The following is a 13,095-nucleotide window of genomic DNA, read 5'->3' on the forward strand; positions in this document are numbered from 1 at the left end:
TTGTCATTCTGTGAGAGTTAACTAGGATACTAAACATAGAAATAGGATGGGTTGGGGTGTCTCATCATATATGCCTATCTAAGACGCGTTCAATTTGCACAATCATAATCATGATTGGTAATCACAGTAATCATGCCCCGAACCATGATTGATGTGATTACAAGATGGCGGACAACGTAATATCATAAGTGGATCGCGCGCGCGTGGCTGACGGCAAGTTAGAAATGACAGAAAACATGATGTAAATAAATTGTGTTCGCTCAGATTGTAATCATTTTGACGATGTAAAACCATTTAGTTTTAAGAAATGTGTGGAGCTTTTTGAAATGTTTACATGTAAGTAATCATGATCGTTTCCGGAAATGACGTCAGATTAATGACAATCATGATTGCGCAAATCGAACGCGCCCCAGGTCACCCTAGCCAAGAAATTAATGTCATCCAACTATCATACAGCGTACGCTACGAAGTGTTTATGTCTTGGTATCACTCAGACAAAATGGATTTTAGTTTTTACCACTTTTTCTTATATTCAGTAGTGAGACGACACCAGCTTGCAGGTGTACCTGGGTCTTAAATTAAACTTACTGTTTGTACAACTTCAAACCTAATCTGTAAAGTATGCCGTGAAGGGGCGCCCTCACTCATCGGTCAACATATTTCATAAATAGAACAGGTTGTCGAGGAAGGGGGCGACACGACGTATCTTACAGTCTACTTCCAACCTTGATCTAGGAAAAAAATAAAAAAACCGTTGACTTACGTCATGGGCTTGAACTATGACCTACTGTGTTGTGTACTAGGACTTTTAATGTAACGTGATGTAATGCCTTGTAATGTTATGTCATATTTGAGTTATTTCAATGAAGATACGAGTTGAATCTGTATGTGTGCTCATAGCCGTATAAACAAACAAAATCATCCCAAACCAGTGACTTCCAAACATCTTTGTTAAAAATTACTCTGTGTATCCATTTCCATATCTTTGTGTTATCTTAGATCGACTGACGACTTCTACACTATTTGGTTTTCATTTGTAAAAATGTTTTATTTTACCTTTCTCTGTAACTTATGGAGACAACATGAAATGGTAGAAAGACATTCAAATTAGGCAAAAACGTTTACATAAGAAAATCATGAAATGATAATCACAAAAGGTGATCCAGACATCAGACATCACTTTCGATTGACTGTCTTGATACATCGTTGATGGCGCTTTACATGAAGCGCGCCATCAACGACTGTATACGGTTTACGGTCGTTACCGCTTTCACAGCATGTGTAAGTCATGTCAGGACAAAGTCTTATAATGTTAAAGGTTATATAATATATGAATTAATCACCAGGAACGTCAAGTGACATTGATCTCCTCCCACTTGACATTGAATCCCCCCCCCTACGAACCAAAAGTCCCAGTCTCGTGCAACTTAGTAAGGGACCGAAATATGGTTTTATTTATTGCTGAGTGTGATCCCCGTCCATGTGTCTATTGTTTTTTTTTAGTGTGTAGGTTTCTTCTTTTCGTTCTTTTTACTCGTTTGCCCTTTTTGGTTTCATGACTAATTCTTCTGGGTTTTCTGGCTTGAGTTCTAATGAGTAAGGTTTGCATTTTCCCATCTCAAAGTACTCGGCTGGCAATCTGCTCATCTCTTCCTCGGTGAGTGGTGTAAATACTTTATCGAAAGAATCCTTGGAATCCAACCAGAAGTCATACCACTCCTTGCCTGGTTGGAGGTTGGTCTAGAAAGATATGTATAACAAAACAAAAATGAATGACAAAATTGCATTAAAGGGACAAAGTCTGCGACTTAACGAATCTTTATGGTGTGACTTCTGGCGACGCGTATTTTGTCGATGCTACAAGCCTGTGGTCTTACCCCAGGGTACCCCCGAGAAGGTGCAGTGGGATGAGCCGCCCATTGCAAAAGGGGTAGTCAGTTTTTCATGAAAAAAAATAAAATCCTCGTCTGAAAATTCATTAAACGTGTACCTATACCATGCTTATGAAATGCCTCATATCTACCAATAAATGGTAAAATCTCACAAATCGCCAAAAAATGGCATGTGTGTAGCGCCCTCAATAGCTGAAAGGTGATACTTGTCTTACACTATTGATTGCATTGAAAGTATACAGTGTTCAAGGTAGAATGCATCTGGGGATGACTTTCACTGAAAAGCCAAATTTCTTACAATCTTTTCTGGGCCCTAAATTTGGGGTTCGCCGTCTTGTTTTGAAGGAAGAAATGGATGATCTTTTATTTTCCCATATCAAGCGTTTATATTGGATTCAAAAATGGCTTTTAAGTTTGATATCATTTTGATCTCTCTTTCAAACACTGAACGATGACCCCTGATTATTTCTTGATTTTAACTTAGAATGGGTTGAGTTTCATGAACAGATCTAGAGTAATAGCTTATTTCTGATTTACATTTAACGCCAATCGCGTATACGTACAGTTTGCTCGAGAGGGTGTGTTGCCATGTAGAAATCACATCGGAAAATATTAAATCTACTTACACATTTGTTCATGAAGTTTTTGAAGGTTCCCTTATTTTTGTCGGGGTTGTCTTCCGGGAAGTCTTTGACGTCAAATCGCAGTACCAGTGATTCAAGACACCGTGCAGCGTCGACGTATTTACCGTAATTGTAATATGAGAGGACTGGACGCAGGAAAGCTTGGCACTCCGAATCTCCAACGAACGGCCAGTGGACGAAAGATGTGGAATCCTGCCCCCAACGACCAAACCTGGAACAGAGAAAAATACGATAGATTGCGTTAGTCACTATTTGAAAGTAACGTCGTTTTTAGTATCCCAATAACTAATTTAAGTAACTAGTTTTTAAAATGACTTAGTTATCAACGAGCGATCCATTCAGTATTTGTGCACACATAAATATATTCCCTTTGAGGGGATGAGATTTAAGACTTTGATACAATTCCATCGCTGACGATTTCTCCACTGATGATAAGAATCGACACAAGGAGTTGATAATCTAGAGCAATCCTTGTCTGGGATTACATAAAATATCAACTATCATGCACCAGATAAAATTTTCACGTGTCACCATGCACTTTTAGTGTAGCCCAACTATCGTTAACTTTTTAATAAACATCAACAAGTTTTACTTACTTCTCAAAGCCATAGCTCAGGTTCATGATAAATAAATGTTTCTGTTCGGTGAAACGTTTTTGTTCCATGATGTATGCGACGGGTAAATCTTCAAAGTATTGGATCTTTTGACTGCTGTCTTCGGGTACAATAATGGCATCTCCAAGGAATGTATTTACTTGGTAGATACTGGCTGCTGTACTTGCACGTGCTGGAGTCAAAATAGAGAAATATTTCTGTATCATTTTTTTTTGTTTCATGTAAAGAATAAGATATGTTATTTTTGTGGTTACAAACAATGTTCAAAAATTTGTTAATAAAGTGGTTGATGACTCATGTTGCTGGAAGGTTTGCGTTCTACGTCACTCCGATAGATTAGAACTTGGTTCTTTATTTATTCACGGACAGATTGGAAATAGGGTACTGGCTAGTACTAGTAGACTTCAAACGTTATTGTATTCGTCATTTGAATAGTTACCCAGCTGCTGTTCACTGATAAACATTTGAACGTACTTACCGATCATCTTGTCTCCAACTGCATCTATGTCCCTTGGATACTCAATAATTGGAAAGGGTACTTTGTTGTACTTTTCTCTTAACAGATGGAAGAGAATGCGGATGTTGTAACGGAACCCGTGGATGAAGCCTGATGCAGCCTGTCGGTCGTTACTCTGCATAGCTGTACCAAGGTAATACATGTTCTTTACGTTGCCAACTTCCCAATTTGTCTTCAATACGGGGAACTTTCCGTCTTTCTTTGTGTCTATAAAAAGAAAAGCATACAAACAAAATTAGCATTTTCCGTTCACTAACACCTTCTGATTTAAATTGGGGTTTATCTTCTAACACCTGTTTGATAGTTTTGGTGATAGAAACGCAAGATTTCAAATAAAAACCATGGATAACCATTATTTGGTTTTCCGTATTCTCACTTTTAAAAGTGCAAGTTTTGAAAGAGGCAACCAAAACTTAGGATTATGATGTAAAATGTATCACATTTGCCTAGAAAATAAAAAACCCAAAAATAGATCAAAAGGTGTTCCCGTTGTCATCGAAATAGCCATGTAAACATTGAGCCCTTGCTCGAAAATTAATGTTTTCGAAACATTCAAATTGATGTATGCTAAAATGCTTACCTGGACAGATATCTGGTGCGAAAATGGACTTGTCGATGTAGTTCCAGCCAGTGCAGACGATGACTTTATCGTATGGCACGGTAGCACGGAAAACACCAGGTGGTGTCCAGTTAATAACTAAATCACTGAATGAAACATCGATGGCTCCATCGTCTCTCTTTGCCATTTTCTCCACCTTTGTACCGAGGTAAGCATGGAGGGATTTCAGCTGGTACATATCAAGTACTGTGTTGTTGATAGCTCTGATGTCACCTATAAATTAACCAGCAGATAGTCGAAATTACATCACATTCCCCCCTTTCCATTTTCAGAATTTTCCCTCTAATAATCACATATTCAAAGCTTAAGTAAGTAAATAAGTCAGTCAGTCAACAACCAACAAACTAACTAACTAACAAATCAACAAACTAGCCAACAAATTGCATTTGGTCGGTCGGTCGGTCGGTCGGTCGGTCGGTCGGTCGGTCGGTCGGTCGGTCGGTCGGTCGGTCGGTCGGTCGGTCGGTCGGTCGGTCGGTCGGTCGGTCGATCGATCGATCGATCGATCGATCGATCGATCAATCGATCAATCGATCAATCAATCAATCAATCAATCAATCAATCAATCAATCAATCAATCAATCAATCAATCAATCAATCAATCAATCAATCAATCAATCAATCAATCAATCAATCAATCAATCAATCAATCAATCAATCAATCAATCAATCAATCAAGTTATCTTACTTTTGGCGATTGATGATCACACAGACATCATAGTCTACTAATCAAAGAGCCGACACTTTAATTGTTTCGTCTGCACTAAAGTGTACGCTGCTTTCTTAAATAACTAAACACATACTCTTCACGTTCCCATATATAACCTACCTACGAAATGTGTATTCCATGCATATTTAGGTGGCTTCTCAGCATGGATATGGATGATGGAAGCATGTCCTGCAAGGTGATTAGCCACTTCAAGTGCACTGTTGCCACGACCTACTATGGCAACTCTCTTGCCCGCATATTGTTTCCTATCGATGTCATGATAGGCGTACGTGTCTGCTACCTCCACGCCTGGAATATCGGGCAACTTTTCGTTGATGGCCCCGGTTGCCATTAGCAACACTTTACATGTGAATTTCCTACCATCTTTGCCTCTCAAGTGGAAAAGTTCGCTATCGCCGTCTTCGTTCATCTTTTCGATGTATTCGATCTTTGTGTTGTATCGGATACGGATGTTAAGCTTGGCAGCGAAGTCATCTATGTATCGTACCAGTTCGCCGGCATCGGGGAAGAGATCCTCGGAGTAGTTTCTGAACAGGAGAGATGGGTCATCACACAGCAGGGAGTTCCAATCGTGCCTCATGTTATATTCATGTTCGGGAAAGGGATTGAATCGCTTGTTGATGGAGATGAGGAACCGATGACGGGGTTGCCAATGGAAAAATGAACCAGGTCTGTTGGCGCCTTCAATGATCAGATAGTCTGTGTTCGCCTTCTCCATGAAATGCCCCATCTGCAGACCACCTGGTCCTGCTCCGATGATAATGTATTCATGATGCTCTGTAAATGCAAACAATCACACTTTGTTATGAATAATATGATATGTTGTATCGAATTGGGCGATGGAAACAATAAATATGTTATCATTTGCAATTTGAGTATATATATTTATCATAACATGGTCGATGGTGGCGCCATCCACATGAGTCTGAACATAAATATACACTATACAGAAGGTGCAGCGAGCATGTAACTGATTGATGTAATTGATCTATCAATAAATCGATCGATCGATTGATTGATTCTATGATTAAATGATCGATTGAATGATTAATTTTTGTGGTGAGTAGTGAGATAAAACATATTTTTGTGTGATATTGATCAATTGACTGATTTTTGTGGTGACATAAAACTGTTTTTCCTTCTTTCACCAGCTAGTTTTATCTCTTTCAGCTGTATATAATTCACTCTTTAATGACTAAATAAAAACATCAATTGTCCATTCCTCTCCTGTTATCTAAATTAAAACATCCCTAATCTTACAATTACCAAGACACCGGTTGCATTAACATTTTGCTTTATCTCATATCTTCTGGGAAACTATCACATCGAACAAACATTAAGCTATGCACACGTGGCATGCAGCAGATTGTGGCAATGAGTGCATTACGTGAACATGTAGGTACGTTTCATAGGGGAGAATCCCCTGTTGGATGCACAGTGACTTTAGAAAAGAGAAATCCAACAATTGTTACCAGCATAATCGATAAATGGCGGTTTCCCTTTTATAATTGAACTAATATCAAAGTAGTGGATGTCGCAAAGTAATCAAGTCCAGTATGATGCCACTAAAAGTCGAGATCAGATGATCTGTTGTGAAAAGAAGAAGAAGAGAAGAAGAAGAAAAACTTCCGGCGGTACCAAATTTCAATGGAAAATTATACATGTAACGGAATTGAACTTTTAGTCTTGAAGACGAAATCATTATTACCTTTGAGACAATTAGATGCAGTTCAAATGGTAGCTAACCACATGATTAAACACAATGTCGACAGTTATCATTTGGTCAAAACCACTACAATTTTTGTTTTGTTTTTCTCGATAGACAGCGCATTGCTGAGTCTTATCCACACATCCATGTCTACGGTATTCCTTTCATGGAACGAGTGTTTAAGGATGAGATGCTGGGTCGTTGGTGAATTTTGGCCCTTTTTTTCTCAATTTGAAGCTTCATGGTATATGCCATCATTTGGTTAAAAGATTTTTTGAAAATCGTTCATTTTTCCATTAATAAATTTGAAATGAAAACAAATGACATGAACTCTAACACTATGTGTGTTTTATATGGTTTCATTCCTGAATGTTTATGTACAAGGATTTGCATACGTAAAGAAGATTGACAGGAACGTCGATTACAGAAGAGTGTCTTTACATATGCAAATGAGACATAGCTGGTAGGCCTCTGTGCAATGACTGACGTGACATTATCTCTTAGCTGTGTTGTTGTACAAAACCAATCAAACTCGGTAAATTTGGTTGTAACCAATAAAAATTAAAAAATACCTCCTTTGAACCCGGACTTATGCACGTTGATTTTGACCAGTGCATCGGCTAAAAACGTTACAGTAAAGCGGCCTACACTACACTGCAGCCTTCAAGTGTACTCGACGCGACGGCGATGTATTAGATGGCGGTTTTCAAGTACCATGCATGTAAAAAAACATACAAATCTCGAATATTTAACAGTATTGCAGGCTAATTGTTTTAGCCGATCGAAAAAAATTGATGTTTACAAAAATAAAACGATTTAATGAACACGTTGGCGCATCGAAAATGAACCAAGCTATCTTCCAGACTTGAGAGTTCACGTCAGATGCGTGACATTGCATCGGCGATTTCCGGGTATTACATTTCTGTAAGCTTCACAGAACGTGGCCGTAGACTAGCTTTGAACTTTCGCGTTGGTGGATTTTGACAACGTCCTCTTCACATACTATATTATATTATTAGGGTTAAGGTCCTATAAATTGTGGCAACCACACTCTAACGATCGGCTTATCACGGCTCGAATGATCCTTCGTGAACTTTCGAGACACCGAGTCACATGTACTGTAGTAGTGCGTAGCGTTGTTTATTTGCGTGTACGATGACGCTGTCTAAACGTAAACGGTTAGCCCGTCAATAATTTGGCACCGAGCGATCCTCAAGGCTATTAAAGTTATAAAACGGAGATTTTGAAGGTACAAGTAGTTTAAATAAATGAGGTAATGTCTACTACGACTCCGAGTAGCATAAAACGTCACTCGCAGTGGAAGAAAAACTGTTGACGTGAGTTCGTCAAGTACCATTATTTATACCGTAGTTTTGTAACACTCATTACAATTTGTATAAAATTCCCGATGTCGTTCGGTGTCGTGGTGTGGAAATTTAATTTCAGGGAAAAGGTTAACTTTTTTTTATTGTGTATCTTCAACGAAACACCAACAGCAATTGCGTAGCAATGCCTAATACATGAGCAGGGATATGGCTTCAAATCAGAACGTAGCCCATATTCGAGTCAAAACACAAACACCAACTGCGTAGAGCAAGGGCTTCGAATCCAAACCAGAAAGTATACTATGTAATGTCGAGAACGGCACGCGTACCGTATTAAAAGATTAAACCAAAGTCTCCACTCGTAGATGAATAATAGATAACATGACACCTTTATCGCGGGAAACAAACACGTTTCTATCTGTACCATTTCATGACCCTCCTAAAATACCCGATTTTCTTCATGTCTGTCGCAAAGCAACGTACACAACCAAACGGCAAGGATTTAGTAACATATTTGCAAGCCACAGAAAAAATCTGTTGCAATGTCTGTCGAATTTGAAAGCTTTTCAAAGCTTTTGTCGGGCGGAAGGAGTCCAATTGCATTTTTCTGCGTTCTTTATTTTGTATACTGTGTGAAGTTCAAAGCTATTTAACTTTGCGTCAGAACGTCCCAGCTGTGTCAAATTTGGAGACAATACTCGGAGACAGTGTGTCGAAAAAAGTTCCTCCGGATTGTTTAGTTCTTGAGGGAATCAAGAGATATTGCGTTGAGAAGTGTGAAAAGCGGTAATTTATGCAAAAAAACACAAAAATACAACTTTGGATGATTATAACAAGACAATGAGAGACAAAATAAAAATCAGGAGGAACGTTTTTTTTGTTTATGTACATAGCTTTCATTTCAATTCGAAAAGAGGACTATATTCAACTGTTTGTAAAAGTTAAATAGCTTTAAGTGAAAATCGTCGAAAAACACAGTTTTTGGGTATAGATCAATAATATGGTTAAAAATGTAAAAAAAAAAATCACCACAGAAACCACAACTTCATACAAAGACTCGAAAAATTGTATTTATCTTGTCTTTACTGTGAAATGTGATGGAGGAAAAATGAGCTGACGAACCTGCATCTCAACCTTAACTTGTACATTTACACTGGTGATGCAAAATGTAAAGTTGACTAAATTTTTGTAGAGTTTTGGAAATGAGAAAAGCCTTGAAAGAAAACCCCACGTCATTTGAACAATCTGATGAACACATACGAGTTATCATCAAGGTCAACATGCGTTTGCAGCAGCTTTGATTATAGTCACTTTGGGAACTCTAAACCTTGATGTGATGCACATGCAAGTTACTAAGTCTTTAACGATGGTTTCCCGGGTTTACAGCATGCTCACCAGTGGCTTCGATTTCAAACAGTGAAAATGTGATAAGGCCATAAAATGACAAAAACGCCATAAAATGACAAAAACGTATCCAAAATTATTCAAAAACACAACAAATGTTCTCCTTACCAGCCATAGTGGAATTGTCTTGAAAAAATCAACGATTTGGTAGTTCGGTAGTGCGGGAGTCGGCTTTGTGCGAGTAGACACACTGAACAGAGTCTACACAGATTGCCCGGGCTTGAACTCACTAGTGAGGCTGATAAACGTTGAGATCGAATTTTTATAGGCACGTCCTAGATAAATCAAACCACATTATCACCTTACATATACATTATCTGTACCACACGTGCCACAGAGTACCTGAACCAAGAACAACCGCCAATAGGTCAAGGGGCCTTGTGGTCTCATATAATTACTATAAGGACAAGGCAATGTTAATAGATCAATTTGAGGTAAGCTAGCCCGTACCTATAACCCACCTATAACCCACCTCTTCGATTTAAAGTCAGATTAGTTTTGTCATTACACTGTGTTGTTCTACCTATCAGCTAGCATCCATACCTGTACTGAATGGAGCCTTATTTTGTTTTTAGCATTTTGCAACAAGATCTGGTTGCATCTCATCAAATTCAGGTATGCCGCAAAAGGTGTTAAAGTGACGTCAGATTTTTTGCTTATTTATGGTAATTTATTCTAATTTATGTAAGTGATCGAAACACACATTTCGGTCAGTGTCAGGTATCTTATCAAGTACAAATTTAAAGGTGATTCAAAATGCTCACATTCACTATCGCTAATTTGCTAGACGACATGTTTGTGAAACGCATTCTGGTTTTAAAACTTTTAAAAAGCGTCTGTAAACACCTTAAAATGACCTTTTTTCAGTCAGTTCCCTTCGGATTTACTTCGAGAGTTTTCGGGTATTTCCGGTCCCACCTAGACCACGGGATTATATGACGTCATAAGGGGTTCTGGTTAGCACGTAGCCTATGACGAGCGTAGTCAACAGGTGAATAAAACTCAACAGCATTGTGAAAAAAATACATTGCTGGTTGTTGTAATAGACATCAGTAAACAAAAACTACAGTGTACATGTCTTATTAACCAACATTTACCGATATTTACTCACACTTTATGACTAATTATCAGTGTCTGTGGGTATAAATGCAACAATACTGTGTCCTCATATTATGGCAAAATAAATCAAAACGGCTAGACTAGATATACATAAACACTTGTAATGTTGCGTGTTTCACATTAAATGACTTTTATTTGTCTGATTTTTTTTATTATTTACCGACAAGAAGCATTACAATACTTTTGACCCGCATGACACGTCGACAGCATATTTTAGCCCACTTACTCGTACTCGCTGATGTCGCCTTTTGAACGGCCCATTTAGCAACAAAGTAAACACATTTATCTCGAATAAATATACTAGCTATTAGATTACCCATATTATCAGCAATACAATTGTAAAGAATTAAGGAAATTTCGGGAGTTTCGTGTTGTCATTTATATGACTTTAGCAACTCGTCTGGAAGAAAACTTGTATGGTATACATTTCAAAAACATGTCATCTAGCAAAATAGCAATAGTGAATGTGAGCATTTTGAATCACCTTTAACAACTGACAATATTCACCAAGGCAACAAGCATTCTATTTATCAGATGCATAAACTGCCGTGTTTATGTGGTTTATAATCTATATAATGACGCTTGTATGAATTTCTAATCACAGTTCAAGATGAGGCCAAGCTCTTTTCAGCTTGGCATCAATAAGTTGGACGTACCATTAGTACAGTCGTAAAGAGAATGCTGATCGGACTGAACAACACGGTGTACCGTGCAGTCTAATACACCATATACAAGTAAGAGGAGCTGATGCAACCAGAAACTCCAAAATATGAACTTTCTTTTCCTCTTAACTTTTGGCGTCTTGCATTTCAGGCTATTTTCTAGCGATTTGTTCAGGTGTCAAAGTTTGTACAATTTGGTCTTGACATTATAATTCGCCATTTTCTCTTTTAAATGAAAAAAATATGACAAGACGTAACCTTGACATTTTGAATGGGGAATTTTAACCCAAACTGGTTTATGAACCTGATTACAATACCAACATTGATTTTTAGAAAGAAAAATACCAATGTGATTATGATTACCCTAACTTCTATATAAAAGGGGAACCCCACTCCAAGAAATGAAGGCGTTTCATTATATAACTTTAGGTTCTGGAGAGTCATGTCATGGTTTTATGCCACCTATGTCATGCAAAATTTCAGAATAAAACACCAAGTTGAATTTGTTCCCTATTTGAATGTCTTTGCTGTAGGCCACATTGCTCATGATAAAATGTATAAGCTAAGGGTTCATATTATTACCTTCCGTGACGGCAGGTTATATTTTTGTCTGTCTGTCTGTCTGTCTGTCTGTCTGTCTGTCTGTCTGTCTGTCTGTCTGTCTGTCTGTCTGTCTGTCTGTCTGTCTGTCTGTCTGTCTGTCTGTCTGTCTGTCTGTCTGTCTGTCTGTCGGTCGGTCGGTCGGTCGGTCGGTCGGTCTGTCTGTTGACACGATATCACCAAATCTAATGAAACTCTGTACACTTCTTTCTTACACTAATGGCATGAACTGATTGGGTTTGGTAAACACCCTCTGAATATTAATGAGTCATTTGCGTAATTAACGTTTTAGGAATGCAAGCTTCAAATTCCATATACTAAATTGATTACAAAGTACACATGCAATGTAAAGCTTGTAGATGCAGCTTTTAGTAATTAATAATTAATGATATTCGGCAATTAAGCAACATCCTGAGACTTCAAGCTTTGAATTTCATAGTTCAATAATAACAAATTACAGGTGTCCTATAAACTTGTTGATGTAGCTGTTGATTTTTAAGAAACAATTTGCACTTCAAATTCCATATAAGTTTGTACATACTAGTATATTGATAATAACAAAGTGCACATACAGTATAAAGGCTTTAATACAGATGTAACTTTTTGATTTCAGTTAACTGATGATTTTTCATAAAGAATGTATGCTATAAATTTCGTATAATTTGACACATATACATGATGACACATGCTGATTAGTTTTGGTTAGTAGGCAATCTCTTAAGAATGCAATCTATTTTTAAATTATATATTATTTTGTACATACAGTGACAATAACAAAGCACAGTGTAATATAAAGCTTGTTGGCGGAGCTTTCAATTTTAATGAGTAATTTGCATAATTGGTTATTTTTCATAATTAGGCAATATCTTAATGTAAGCTACATATTTCGTATAATTCGACACGTTCATTGATATTGACACAGCGGATCTGCACTAAAAACTTGTTGACATGGCTTTTAATTTTAAATAGTAATTTGCATGATTAATTATGTTTGTCAATTGAGTAATATCTTAAGGATTCAATCTTCAAATGTATAATTTTCTGCATATATTGCACTTTCCCTCTAAAGCTTATTGATGTAGTATGTAATTGTAATTAATCAATTGCATAATTAATGATTTGGTTATTAGGCAGTTTCTTAAGGTTGTAAGCTCTACATTTCATATACTCTGGTATATTCATTGGAGATAATAAAACAAACGTGTCTGATATAGGAAATGATGTATTTTTAAAATACTTGGCAATTTGCATAATTATGAGT

The 13,095-nt window shown here is 37.4% G+C and overlaps 1 protein-coding gene across 1 annotated transcript; it reads right to left on the minus strand.

The window, feature by feature from the left end:
* Nucleotides 1-1,530: 1,530 nt before the first annotated feature.
* On the minus strand, nucleotides 1,531-12,060 carry LOC144443686 (FAD-dependent oxidoreductase domain-containing protein 2-like). The gene is made up of 7 exons (XM_078133226.1): nucleotides 12,052-12,060; nucleotides 5,116-5,791; nucleotides 4,248-4,499; nucleotides 3,629-3,874; nucleotides 3,133-3,322; nucleotides 2,519-2,747; nucleotides 1,531-1,740 (listed from the first exon to the last, which is right to left on the minus strand). Exons 1-7 carry the CDS (start codon nucleotides 12,058-12,060, stop codon nucleotides 1,531-1,533), a joined length of 1,812 nt encoding a protein of 603 aa, XP_077989352.1.
* Nucleotides 12,061-13,095: the final 1,035 nt, after the last annotated feature.

This window comes from Glandiceps talaboti, chromosome 12 (assembly GCF_964340395.1).
Source record: "Glandiceps talaboti chromosome 12, keGlaTala1.1, whole genome shotgun sequence".
NCBI classification, from domain to species: Eukaryota; Metazoa; Hemichordata; class Enteropneusta; family Spengelidae; genus Glandiceps; species Glandiceps talaboti.

Excerpts from the sequence above, each read along its gene's own strand:
- LOC144443686 (XM_078133226.1), bottom strand. Across the intron at positions 3,323-3,628 it reads AGTTGGAGACAAGATGATCG|CACGTGCAAGTACAGCAGCC; the intron begins GTAAGTACGTTC and ends TTTTGACTCCAG. Across the intron at positions 1,741-2,518 it reads AAAACTTCATGAACAAATGT|ACCAACCTCCAACCAGGCAA; the intron begins GTAAGTAGATTT and ends ATATCTTTCTAG.